Source organism: Camponotus vicinus, unplaced genomic scaffold (genome assembly GCF_025532165.1).
Source record: "Camponotus vicinus isolate PSW18456_S1 unplaced genomic scaffold, iyCamVici1.0 SCAF_11, whole genome shotgun sequence".
Taxonomy (NCBI): Eukaryota; Metazoa; Arthropoda; class Insecta; order Hymenoptera; family Formicidae; genus Camponotus; species Camponotus vicinus.
Genome location: NW_028141947.1, coordinates 330,101 through 345,063, shown reverse-complemented (window position 1 = coordinate 345,063; position 14,963 = coordinate 330,101). Strand labels below are relative to the sequence as shown.

The window sequence follows — 14,963 nt, the reverse complement described above, 5'->3', positions numbered from 1 at the left end:
TGAGTGATTCCGGTAATACCGGCGTTCACAGATGGTAAATTATGACAGATTGTGGCGATTAATGGCTGAAATAAATCGAAGGAAGGCTTTCAGTTGTACCTCTCGTCCTCTCTCTATCTCTGCCTCCCCTCCTCCCCTTTCCTCGCTGGAATCGGGCATTTACATCGATTAAGCGTGGGCCGCAGAATTTGGGGATGGTCGACGCCGTATGCTCATCACTTCCAACGTCCACATAAATGCTGGGAGTCGCACATCTGGCAATCGAGCAACAAGTACACGCATTAAATGTATCCCGCTTACCGACTCCAATTACATAAAGTGCACCCCGTGGCGCATGTGGGACACATATCGCGAAGAAATTTTTGCAATTTTTATATCAATAGATATGCGGGTTTGTGAAACACGCCAAAATAGTGGCTCAGAAAAATAGAAAAATATTTTATATTCAAATATACTATTATGAAATAACATTTAATTTATTCTTTTGCTCCTTAAATCGCAAAGTTAATAGGAATAAATCAATTCTAAAATCATGCATTGTATTGACTCCAACTTGTTAATATAAATATAAATTCTATGCGTTTCTTTACAGTAAAATTTACACATAAATTTAAAATCAAATTATATTTTTTGTGCACAGCACACATACATATTTAGTTCATACTATAATTTTTGTCTATAATATTATTTTAATTGAAATTTATTATATACTATAATTTTTCACATTTTATATAATTTTCTTAATAAATTATTAGAGAGAGAGAGAGAGAAGATAGATAATGGAGATAATAATCTCTATTAATTTCTTTTTAATAATTAATTTCTTAATAATTTATTAATAATTAATCTCTATTAATTTCTTTTTAATAATTAATTTCTTGTGTCTTAAAAAATAATGACAGCTTATCGAGATCATGGGCAGTAAGAATGATTTAAATTTCACAGGATTACTTGATCATTGTAACATGTTATAAATACATACTATTAGTGTCAAGGCGTTATAGTGAATGCAAGGTCGAAATCATAAGATATAGCTATCCCACATAAGAATAGAAAGTAGTTTAATTAGAGTGACCTCGTTATTTTTGTACAGAAGATCTGTCTTTGCTATCTCATGACAATGACAAAAGAATAATTATCATCTTAATTGATCTTGCAAAAAATTACAGAGCTGCGTAATATATGAGAAAATAATTTAACTTTGTAAAAGAAAGAAAAAACGTATAATGATATGTCAAATGCCTCATAAATAGTTTCTAAATTACTATCAAAAGATTTGCAATTTTTATTATTTTTTCTATCACGAAGTTATTATGCAGAATGATGTATTAATCATCTTGTCATACTTGTAATCATAAAACTGTGACAGCAGTAACGTGTCTACAATTATATATCTATGCTTATCTTGTAACATTCACATTAAATACTAAATCCAGACATTACGTTGAAAGAATAATTAATACATTGCTTGACAATCAAGAAAATAACTTTGTCACAATAAATTATCGAAACTTACGCGTTCAAAATTTGTATTATAAAAATATATAAAATTATTTTTTGGATTTTAGAACTATTCTCGTGATATCAATATTTATGTATATATCGAAGGTAAAGTATTAATGTCAAAAAATATTCAATAATATTCGATAAACACTGCAAACATCTCTAGTTTGATACATGCATGTTGTCTGTGTGCATCAATGCGGATATTCCTCCAATTTTCTGCGTCACCGTACAATTCGCTTTATTCGCCGTAAAGACAAGGAGAAAGTCAGGAAGCACCAGTGTCTCGGGAATCAATCGCTATACAATAATTTCTCCTAATGACGTACTGTTGTTTGCCGATCTTCCTCCCTCTCACTTTCAATTCTCATTAGCCGTAGTCAGTTGTAAAACTCTTATCGCGAAAAAAACACAGACGATGCTAATGTGTGCAAGTTTCACGTACGTACAAATCCTTTAGATATTTAACACACATACACACATGTATGCACATCCATGGAGGTATTCGTACGCTTGCGCAACCCTCGCTTTCACGTGCACGCATTACTACGAACGTATACTACAAACGAGTACTCCCACTGAACATTGTTGGACCGTAAGTTGAAGCTCGATAATCCCGCGAGACTGAAAACTAACGGATAAAACAAATATGCACTTCGATTACTTGTATATGTATGTACAATAGCGCTCATAATTTTAAAATGCACAATATGTTAGGAAGGATCTGTCCGCGCGAGAGGCATTTTTAATGACACATTAATTTGTGCTAATAATAATATTATTTACTATTAATGAATATTTAAGATTTTTTAGCATGCAACTTGGAGCTCACATAAAATGCATATATTCGCAAAGATTGCATCCAAACTTTTGTCCAAGTATCATAATTCTCCCACACAGTCTCATAATGTTTGTTCCGTTATACTTAGTTTTTAATCATATTTAAGATAAATTTGAATTCAATAAAAATTGAATTATTCGAGTTTGAATTATAGACGTCGCATTTATTGAATTAAAAATTTTGATATTTATCAAAATACCATCACCCGAGAATGGCAATTTTTTGGAGCAAGTTCTTTGAGCAATCAAAACATGATATGTCTAAGGATTAAATAAAAATCTTGGAATCTCTGTTAGTTTTATTTTCAAAATACTGACTTTTGGTAGACACGCGGTGCAGTCTTTTCAAGAAGCAAACGAAACATATGTTAATCTCTCATGAAATATTGTCAGATCCGCAACTCCGACTCGCAGAGATTCGATTCGCTCCGGGATGCGCCTTGCGCACCAAGTATTCTGTAATCTGTAAGAATGCGCGATCGGCTCGCTGACCCGAAAGTAATCCCCGGAAAAGAAGATAAAGAGAGATAGAATGGGGAAGCGATGTGTATCTCTTCGCTCGCGCCCGATTATATATGTACAACCGGATATTCGTAGTATTAACCCCGCTGCCTTTCTCCCCCGCCGAAAACATGCAAGTACATTTATGTACAGTATGTGCCCGAGAGACCTTGTGGGTTATCCCGAATGGACGGATCGTATCTGCGCCACGAGGCTATTGTCCGATTCGGGATTCGTCAAGTACTAACGATTGAACGGGCTCCGACTGAGCTTTATTGAAGGCTACACGCGTCCGCTTCGCCGATATGTGTTCGTTATACATCGATTCGACGTTCAGAATCTGTCGTGGTGCCTCTTCTCAAGTGGACGCTGGCAATCGTCAGCGAGAATTTTTATCATAGAGTATTCTTAACCTCCGGAAAAAGTGCTTGCATGCTGCGCTTAATTCGAGAATTGTCTCCTAACACAGTGATTTTACGGGAAAAATAGTCTTTGTAGATAACTCTATACTTCTTTCTTTCTCTAGTTATCGTCATTCTTTATTGTATTTTGTGCAGAAATTAATGTACATTTAATAGAAATCAATAGTATTTATATAAAGTTATAAACTATGAAGTACTATTCTCACGAATTGAGCTTTAGAATTGTAAACTTTTATTATTGAATTAGTTAGATTTTATGATTCAATGATACAAAATTTTGAAAAGGTATTTCACGTGTGAAAAAGACTCTTATTTTTATAAAAATAATATTACAGATATGTGTTATTCTTAGAATATTTTTAGTAATGATATACGAAAACAAGGGATTTTAGAATGAAAAACTTGAGTGTAATTGCAAAGAAATTTTAACAAATTACATCTATTAAATGGACACATTCCGTGAATAAAGATAAAATGAGATGCAAGAGAAGAGGAAGAGGGAGACAGACTCATAAAACTTGATTAGAAAGCGATCCCACCGCAAAGTAACTTTCTCAGGATGTCTCTTAAGTGTAATTTAGATTTAGCATAACAAAAGTATTGCGATATTACATTATATTGAATCGTTTGTTTCGCATAACATCAAATATTTAGTGAAAAAATAATTAGAAAATTTCTGCAACATATTATATATAAATTAAATTTAATAATTTTTTGATTTAATTTTTAATTTTTAATATAAATTAAAATAAATTTTATGATGATATTAATTTAAACAAATATTTCTCAATGTTATCAACTTTAGATTATATCAAATTTAATTAATAAAAAAATTATATATATAAAGTATAAAATTAATCATAGAATTAAGAACTTGTCTTTCATATTTTACTTCCTTCTTTGCACGTTATAATTTATAGTTATGTTCAAAGATTTCTTATTCCGCTAAAAAGATTAATTATATAATTTTTTATACTAAACATGAGATGTATGTAAAATAATGATAACTTGTACGATATTACTTTTCACATGACAGATATAAAATAATTCCAGAGAAAGGAGCTATAAACTTTTTGAAACCGACAAAACAAATCGAGAGTTCCCGTAGGGGAATAACAATATGATAACGCTGACTTATTCATGCTTTTTTTTGTCCACCTTGAAATCGCTGAGATGGATTATCCAAGCGACTTTGGTGGAACCCTTCGATTGACGGCGAACTGGTTTGAAAGCGAGTTCGGTCGACGAGACCGACGTTTGCGAGAGGAAACGAGCGAGGAGCCGGGTGACGAGACGCGAAAAGCAGCGACCCGGTATCGATAGAAAGAGACAGGTGGGGAGAAAAAGAGAAAGATGGTGAGACACCAAGTGAAAGTTCCCCAGCAACAAAAACCAGGCCAGGGCTTCGTATCTTCGCGCGAACACACACCGATGGGCACCATTATGCAATTACGCATTTGCACGGCCGTATCTACTCGCGCTTGTCGCTTCGGCCGCGTCCCCGTTTCTCTCATTGCACCATTTGCGTTCTAAATAGCCTTCTCTTTAAAAGTTTTCAAATTACGGTCGCGGCGACATTGTTTTTCCGATTAGCGAGAACCAGTCGCGATCGAATACCGCGCGAAGCGAGGCCGTTAATGTTTTTTTGGCGAAACACATTCCCATAGAACATTGCAGCAATATTATTCTATGCAACATTATAATAATATTAATAATATTGCTGCAATATTCTGTGTTATATGAGTTTTTTCATCCCTCGATCATCTTTTGATGAATTCAGAAATCTAATGTATTTTTAAAATAATGTGTTTTTAAAGAAAACAATGAGATATAATATGCGTAGAGAAGATCTTGAAATTTTTTTTCATGTGCAACATTCCGAAAACAATGTTGTGCAAATGTAAAAAATATGAAAAAGTGTTTGCATGTAGAAGACGAAGTAAGTGCATACTTTGCGGTCTTTAGAATCGGGAGAATGAATACTATGTCGAAAGAATCTCGTTCTCCCTCGTCTTTTTCCAGCTGACAAAATTTGAAAATTATGCCCTTTCATATTTATATATTTCGAGATTTTATCGCATCTCGAGTTTTGATATGCGTTTCCTGTAGGTATGAATATAATATTGACTCAGGAATTGTTCAACTTAAAAAAAAAAGCCAAAAAGACAAAAGAAAAATATTACACTAAATTTCGTTTCGCGCGTTTATATTCCATTTTTATATTTTGTTATAATTTTGAAATTCTCTCAGTAGTTGAATAGACTTGGTTGTGAAGTGACATATTCACGTAAGAATTCAACGCATAGGAAATGTATAAAATCATTGCGTTATTCTCGGGAGGTCAAAAGGCTGGCAAACATTCCGCGAAGATATTTTCTCACATCCGTCTGTATTATGGAAACGGAAGGCCGCATAATTTATATTACTTTATGTAATAATGAGACTCGAAATATGAATATTACCGCAAAATAATGCGCGGCATAATAACAATAACTGCTGGTAACTTTTGCACAACGCGATGTATCGCACGCGAATCCCGTCGGGAATTCCAACACATTTTCAATTGACATAATACAGCTCAGAATACACACAATTTATCTATATCATTATGAATAAATATAATTAATCTTTATAATATGCAGAAAAGAAAAAACTTGTTTCACTGCATAATCATAATACGTAATCACACACGCATCACGAGTTTATTTATAGATATTTATATATAGATGTTTTCCTTGTGAAATATTATAGCATACTATGATTAACAAAAATGAATCCAATTAAAAAATTAAAAAAAATAAAATAAATCTCTTTTGAACAGTATCTGAATTTATAAATGTATTAATGATTACGTGTAAAATTTCAAAAATATATTTTAACAAGAGGAATTAAAAATGAAATTTTAATTTGTTATCTTGACTTAATCGTAATTTTTATATTTTCAATAATACCTCGCTAGAAAATCAAAGACTGAAAAAATGCGAAAAATAATTTGCAATTTTAACAATTATTATTTCGCGAATTATTTTATTTGTTCAAACCGAGAAGATTCTTTTAAAGTTACTTGAAATAAAATTGATAAATCATACATTGTATAGAAAAGTACACAAAGAAGGGCACGTGCTGCGCTATTACCTCCCTCGATCCCTCTAAATTGAGATCATTTTTCCAGACTGGCACAACGTTGCGTATCTATTTCTTACATTATGTTCGATAATCGCATTATGCTTTAGCTGACTGTTAATAATTGTAAGGACTCACCGAGCTGTAATGTGGCGAGAGCGAACAAAAGCAAACCGGAGATAACTCGCTGCGACTTTGCATCCATTTTTCGGTGGTTCCGGCTACTGTTAGGGTCGAGTCCTCTTCTTTTCCGGTCACTGCTGCGGATGGTGGCGACGATGGCACATGTACACACACACGAACCACACGCGCGCACTTATATTCGATCTGCAATTCGAAAAGAACACTGTGAAGCTTCGCGCTGATCTCTCTCACGAAAAATCCCGTTAGTCACCTCGATGACTTTCAATTTAACTATTATGTTGGGTAAAATACTATTTGGGCTCAAGGTAGTATCAATAATCGCGTAATCCGAATGGGAAAAACCTCGATATATAAATCGAAAAAATTAATCGCGCGATTCTCTCAAAAGAATAATTATAGAAATAGATTGGCGGTGAAAAATGGCGAGTGATCTGAATTATAACAATATTGAGGAAAATATCTATTTGAAAGAACATGTGTATTTCTATTATTAAACGATATGAAAAAATTATTTGAAATACGCATAGATTAAAAAAAATATATTGCCTGTTAAAACATGATAAATTCACGAGTTTTGGAGAGTTTTAATCAAGTTTTGATGCCGAATATGCTTCAACGATAATTTTCAATACGTACGAAAAGTGATCGACGAGAGATCGAACAAGCTTGATGGTAACGATCCACTGACTCAGAGTCGACTGGCTGAAAATTCGACACTGATCGCACGGCACACCTTTCTCGCGAGATTATTACACAGCTTACAGTGTGTACGATCTACGTTACTCGAAGATCATGCTTCTGAGACACAAAAGCTGGACGAGAGAACGTCTTGTAATAATTCTATCATGTAGATTACATACGAGATATGACTGATCTCGAGAATCAGCACATGTTGACAATTCGGAAATATATGCATATTTTGTCCTGTTAATTCAGTTCAGTTTAATATAGTATGGCGATTCGAATATATTAATATATATTGTATTTTCAATTTTCTCTATTTCTTGAATTATAGTCTATTAATAGTTTTAAATTAATTGTTTTCATATTTTGCGCTTTTTATACTACCTTATTAATTTTTTCATATATTCATAATCTTGCAGCGAAAGTACAGTCAAAATGTAAAACAATGTAAGAACTAATGAAATCCTGTAAATGATTCGAAATTAAAAGACAGAGAATCTTTTTGGAATTAGTCATGTTAGTAATCAATCATGTTTAAAGAATTTTGTTTATTAAAATTCTCATTTGCTTTTTTTAAATATTTTATTAAATTCAAAAATTGTGTATTATATAATATTCATAAAATTGCTTAAAATATACGACATAAGAAAAATCAGTCAGCGTATATAAAGCGTATATTCTGAAGCGCTTATCCATTGAAGCTATTCACCTATAACATATTTCATAGCTACTATATATTCCGGTAAACAAGAATTTATGTATTAGTGCATCTAGCAGATAAGAATTCATGCTAAAATATTTAGAAAGTCTCATTATCTAAATTTCTTTGTTTAGAATAGTATACGTTGCACACTAAAATTGTAAAAGAGAAAAATATAACGCAATACAACAATTAAAATACTATCAAAATCAAAGCAAAATTTATGCACTATTTACTCTGCTTCATCGCATTTTAAAAAATTAAATTTAAAAATTCCATATGCGTTCAATATTGAGTAATAAAAGATTTTCATATTTTTTTATACAAATTTTGATTTAGACAATATTTTAAAATTTAATGTAAAAATTAAAGATACAAAATAACATCGCGTCTTAAATATATCAAATGTTCTATATATCAAATGTTTCAAAACTTTTCTTTAAAGATACGCTATTTTGGCATTTCATTGAATAACAGCATCTCATTAGATAACAGAATTTTTTATTACAAATGTTTTCAACGTTGTTTAGACTTTTAATTTATCCAGAACGTGCATTGAACTTTGTGTCGCTATCTAGGAAAAACAATGAGTGCAGATTCAACGCGTATCAGGTCATATATTTCCTACTATGTATCGTTACGAACATAATCTCTTTCTACCGCTCGAAAGCACATCCGGTATAGACATCCGGTATTTTGACAGCGCTTATCGCCGTAATTTTTGTGTCTATCGCGACACATTTCTATTTCGATAAATGAATAAAAAAATTTATTTCGAAACAATTATGGATAAAAATTAAATCATTATTAAAATTGTAATGTTACTTTGACTTGGAAAGAGATAATTTTGCACAGAAAAGTCTTTTAGAAGCTTAATGTTAAGTATTTTCACATTAATCAACATCATTATCTCTTTATTATAAAATATATATATATCTACATTTATACTAAAAGTTTATCAATGAGAGAGAGAGAAAGAGAGATAGATAATCATATCAAAAATTAATTTATATATAATAAAATATTTATATATAATAAAAATATACTCATATAAATGTATATAAAATTTGTGAAATAATTGTTATTGCATTATATTGATAATCTCATTTTGATAGCCTTCTATAAATTTCCCTCCCCATCGAAAAATAATAAAATAAATAAATTTCTCTATTATATTACATATAATCAGATATATATATATATATCTTTTTCGTTATTATAAAATTTCTCATACGATTCACTAAATACTACTTCATTTCACAAGTATTTCTCATTATCAAGATAAAGCGTCGTGTAATCGATAAATCCGTAAATTTGGCATCGTAATCAATGAAACCTCATTCCTACAGAATTCCGCGCGTATTCGAGTAGCTTACTCGAATGCGTCGAGAAACTACACGCACCAATTAATTCACTCAGTTACGCGACTTTAAAAATTCATCGACTGGTAAAATATTTTCTTTTGATAAGAAACATTAAAAATATACCAAATTATATATTTTGCATCTTAAAACATAAAATCAATAAATTATCTCGCATCTTAAAACGTAAGCCAATAAATTTACCTTTTTTACGCACTGATAAATAATTTGACGATATTGATTTGTCCGATATAAAACATAATTTTTTAAGGCTTTTACAAAATTAATCGAAAGTCGTGCAACTTTATCAAATATGGTGACAATCAAAACTGATACCATACATATCTTATGGTGTTTTTAAAATACTTTTATAGATCTCTCTTCGATCGTTATAAACTTAAGTCTCTTTCTTAAGAAGACAAAATATATTTTATATAATAAAAAAATCTCTCTCAAATCAAATTAATCCCTTTGACAAGATACTGAAATAATACAAAGATATGATACAAAAATTACATCCCTAGCCATCTTATCGAGAATATTAGACACAATAATTCTGAAGATATCATTGCTAAACTTTATCACGAGCGCGACGTCTCGATAATCTGTTTTTACCAAATCCGAGTAACAGGGATTCACCCTCTTCGTATAAACGGCGCCATATAAACGGTCTTCTCGCGCACATCGGCCAACATTAGCGAAACTATTCTCACGTTCACACGGACATCTTTCCTACCGCGCACATAGTGTATCGGTACGAAACGAGTCCGCGCTAATTTTCATTCACTTTCCCCAACCTCGACGGTATCTCGGCACTCGATCTTGGATTCACCGCAACCCCTTATCGCACGCGCGGTGTATCTCGACGGGGCCCGAAAATCCTGACCTTATCAACCAGCCACGCACGGCAGCGGCAGCAGCAGCAGCAGCAGCAGCAGCGGAGCCGGCGCCGAGGGGGCCACACGGAGGCCACCACCGTGGAACGCGCGTTTTCGTGTGGATGTAGAAGGACTGACGGTGGCAGCGACGGCCGCGGCTGCTCGGCTCTACTCGCACCCCTCGGGAGAGCGAGCACGACGCACCCCGTTCCCCGGGATATGTATTGGCGGGTAGGAAAGCTCCACCTATCGCACGACCGAATGGGAGGGCCACAGGAAGACCCGGAGCTTGCGCCCTTTGGCTACTCCGTGCACCAACCCCATCCTTGGCTTTTTCCCAACTTTCGAGCTTGCGGTGCGCCCTCTCCCCTCCTGTTCTACCCTCTCGCCATCGCTCGCCGCCGTCATTACCATCGCCGCTACCATCCTGCGAGCTTTTGCCCCCGGCCCTCCTGTCCCCGTTGCCGTTCCGCTTCTCATTCTACCCGCCCTAACCCTCGCTGGCCGACGGGGCTCCTACCCCTAATGCGATACAGAACGCCAACCGGCGAAATTCGGACTAGCAGCAGCGGACCGCAAGCACGGAGTCGACGGAGTTTCCTTCATCCGGGAAACGCAAAGTGGGGAAGGGAAGGAGGAAGGAGCAAACCCTTGTGGATACGCTTGCAGCTTGCGTCTTCTTGCGTTACCTCCGACCGAGCGCCCTTCTTGTCCCGCTGTTCTTTTTGGCCTTTTGTACGCGCGCGAGTGCACCTTTTTATCGAGGGACTGAATCTCGGTTGGATTTGCGAAGCGCGTATGCACAGAAAACCTTGCTCGCCTAAAGAGACGTCCTTCCGTTCTCTTTGCCTGCAGCTTCTTGCTTGCACGCGACACCGAAACGCGAAACCGAGAGTTAGCGCAACAGAGTTTCTAAGATGTATGCAACGTCTTTTCGGAAGCTCAACACGATATCTCTTTTCGTTACTTTATCTTTTAGTTTTGTATGTACGACTTTCTGTATCTACTTGACGGTTTTATGTGTCGAGCTCCTTCTCGAGCTTACTGAATAGCTAACATATCTCGTGGATAAAGAAATAGGAAAATATCTACCCATGCAGAAACATCAACTTTTTCCTTTCAGATATTAAAACGCACATTTTTTTTCCTACTATTTATCTGCAACTGACACATACACACGCGCATGGCAGTCAATGGTAATAATTTATTCTCCTACGCAAGTTGTCTCTATTCTATTCTACAAGCTTGCTGTTCTATTAAAGGTTTCAGTTTATTTTAATCGAGATCATTCTATAGCAATTTCAAATAATTAATAAAATTATAGACTTCGTGAAATGTATTCGTTTAATTGAAATTTATAATTGTAAAATATGATTCAAATTCTATAATTATATACATATGCACTATGTATCCAAACCTTTTTTTTATTAAACATGAATTTAATTAGAATCTGAATCACATTATAATTATCAATTCTAATCAAATTAAATACACTTTACGAAATTGATAATTTTAATAATTAAAAAAAAATATATATATGCGTGTGTATGTGTGTGTGTGTGTGTGTGTATGTGTGTATGTATGTATACACCATACATGGGAAATTTTAAAGAAAATATTTCTAATCGCACGATGCAGTTTGTAAAAAAATGGAGATGCACTCGAGCCCCTCTCGACGAAAATATGCGTGCAAAGTACTAGCATGTCGAACGGCCGGTGACAGCTTTTTCGATCGTTCATGTTTACGCGCTTTTTAAACGCGTTTCGGCCGCTACATATGGACGGATGAAATTATTGCTTTCGACGGGTTCAAACAACACTCGTGGATATTGTGCTCAAAGGCTCATGGAAAGCATTGTGCGCAGTATCGATGTCACGTTTCCGTGATTTATGCGTATGAACGTCGACGTCTAAAAGACAAATCATAGATACGAAAAGGAAGATATCTCTCGCGAAGAAAATAGATCTCGCGCGAAAATAGGTGCGAGCTTGTCGTTCTCATTGTATGACATGCATAAAAGGCGCTGTGAATAGCGATAAACGATTTTTTGATTGCTCTCTCTTCACGTACGCGATCGCTCTCGAACGGGTGATAAACGTTGCAATCGCGATATCGACATCACAAAAATATTTTTGGAAAGATAACTCGCCGAGGATCGTTCTACCATTGCGGATAAAGCTCACTACTGAATACGATAAAACTGGCATGGTTATAAACTATATTAAAATTAGAATTAGAATTAGAATTATATACGAAATTTCTTCAACAATTGATAAGAAAATCTGCAGGATTTTTTCCTACAATATCATTTACATAAGAGAATATCATTTTTTCAATATTATCTTATTAATATTATTATATTAAATTAGAAATTGCATCATTTAAAATATATAGCAAAAAAAAGATTTTTAATTCAATTTACAATATAAAAATTTAAATATGTCTCTCTCCATAAAATCTCTAAATGCAAAAATTATCTTTTTATTCTAAATAATTAAAAATAAAAGATGTAAAATTCACTGTCATATCACCTAATTTTTTGCGTAGATAAAAATATCGCACTACTTTGCGACATATTTATCAGTTAATATGATGTGTCAATTTCGTATACTATCGTTATCCTATTTTATTTTATTTTTATCAAGTCAAAGAAATCAGATAAATTTAAATTTAAATAATGCTATGTGTGGAACAAAGAGGAGAAATTTCAAAGACAATCATTCTCTCTAAAAGATTGCGAAATTAAAAGAAAAGATTTGATATCATAAAGTATAATATCAAAACTGGGCCTCTTTACGTCGTGAACGACATCGAAAAAATTTAATAGGATAACGATAGCATCTAGATATCTGTCAAACTTTCTGCAGCCGCGTTAAACAATTGCATTGGCAGGTTTAGCAATATTACACAAATATACTGTATCAACCAGTCGTCATTGTGCAATTTAATTAAACATTTCATTACGCTTCGAACGACAGGTAAGCGATAGATACAGATGTAATCGCAAGAATATGCAGCGTCCGAGCATGTATGATCACATTCTGACAGAAAGATACGTTTAATCAAGTATTTAATTACGAGAAATTGAAATTATAGAAACGATTTATATAATCATTATTATACATGATAAAGAGAAATGCCATGCATCAAATTTTTGTCTTTTTGTCGTTCATAAGTGATTTCGTTCATATCAAATTTTTTCTTCTCAACAATTGTATGAAATAATTATATAAATATTAAAATTATATAAATATATTTTGATTTTATCATTTTAAAAATTATATATTATTTAATATTTAATAAAAATATGCAAATTTATTTTATAGATATAATTTAAGGACTAAATGCCACTATTTACGAACGAATAAGCTCGAAAATATACCTTGTGTAACTAATTTTTAAAATAATTTCAAAAATGATGCAGGAAGATATCTCTCACGTGAATCGTATCAGAGAATAACGCTTTTTCGAAGCACGATCTATTGAGACTAGCGTCAGGCCTGTCTCTCTTAAAAATGTCTCATTTCTCACATTTACTTTTTGGCGACAGCGAAATGGCATCGAATCGTGGATTCGGCGAACTGCACGCTCGCGTTACGCGAGCGGACTGAAAATATGACGGTATTTCAATGAGAAATGAACTTCTTGCTCCGTAATGCTTTGAGTATATATTCCCGTTTCGCTGCTTCGCCTCGCCGATTCGTTGGTACGAGAACATTTTGAAGATTCTCTCTCGTTTTCTCCTCTCCCTGTCCTGCTTGCCCTCTCTTTCCCCTTTCTTCCCCTTTTTTTTCTTTCATTCCACCGACCAATTCGTTATGCGAATTTCTACTTTATGTAGCTAGTAAGTTATTTTTAAACTTGTACTCTCTCGGAGTAATCACCGGTTCAGGCCGGTGATATCGAATCTCTGTGTGCAATTTCCCTTACCAATACTAGCGAGATCAATATATACATTATTAATGCACTTTCTGTGTATTCGATAAAAATTTGTTTTCTTAATTTAATAAAAAAACTATATACGTATAATGACTTATCTTGCGAATTTAAAAAATTTTTTTTTCAAAGTATCAATTTAAAGTGTCTGCATTATAGGATATATAATTTAATATTAATAATTCTTAATAAATGCATAAACTATTTTTATCAAAAAACGAAAAAATAGATTAATCAAAAGATCAAAAGATGACACAAATATATGTATATAGATTGTTTCTTTTTCTATCCGTTCAAACTTTTTATTCGATTTACAGTAAAAAAAAATTTGTCGATATCAATTTTAACAGGAGAATTTTATCCGGACACAATTTTGTAAAATGTTCAAGTATTATTCTCGCGTTTCTAGCAAGCAGGACGAGAGAGATTCGTAACAGAATCGCAGCAGCGCGGGTGTAAAGTATATCATTAATAAATATTCTCGCAAATTTTCGCGCGAATTATAGAATCATATTAAGTCATATCGGGTTTCTTCGAAGCTCGAGAGCTTTGAGGACCTGTCCCTCCCCGCGTCGTCGAAATGCTTTACGCACGAATGCACGTATACATCGACAAAACCGCGGCGCCTTTTCTACGCGGACCGCGCATTATTTGCATTTTCGTAAATTCATTTCCGCGACGAGGAAATAGTATCGTCATTTCGCTCAGAGTCGCTATTGGTTTTACGTCAAAAAAAAAAGAAAAACATAATAATGTACCCACTCTCTCCCGCAAATCCGCGTTTCCGCATCTTTCCCCTTTCCCTGCCTCCCTTCCTCAACAATAAGCGCCAAGCCCGTTCGTGCGACAAGCGCCAGGGATACGGGACTG

At 34.0% G+C, this 14,963-nt stretch overlaps 1 protein-coding gene across 8 annotated transcripts in view; it reads right to left on the bottom strand.

Moving 5' to 3' along the window:
- The window catches only part of LOC145962190 (protein Skeletor, isoforms B/C), a 66,586-nt gene that overhangs the window by 40,400 nt on the left and 11,223 nt on the right, over nucleotides 1–14,963 (bottom strand). For 3 of the 8 annotated variants that reach the window (XM_083083156.1, XM_083083152.1, XM_083083155.1), the window contains exon 2: nucleotides 6,528–6,716. In XM_083083156.1, the coding sequence (XP_082939282.1) occupies nucleotides 6,528–6,594 (67 nt within the window). In that variant the 5' untranslated portion in view covers nucleotides 6,595–6,716. Of the gene's footprint in view, nucleotides 1–6,527; nucleotides 6,717–7,169; nucleotides 7,440–10,164; nucleotides 10,642–14,963 lie in introns of those variants that run through there. The other 5 variants (XM_083083151.1, XM_083083157.1, XM_083083158.1 and 2 more) reach the window with 3 other exon arrangements.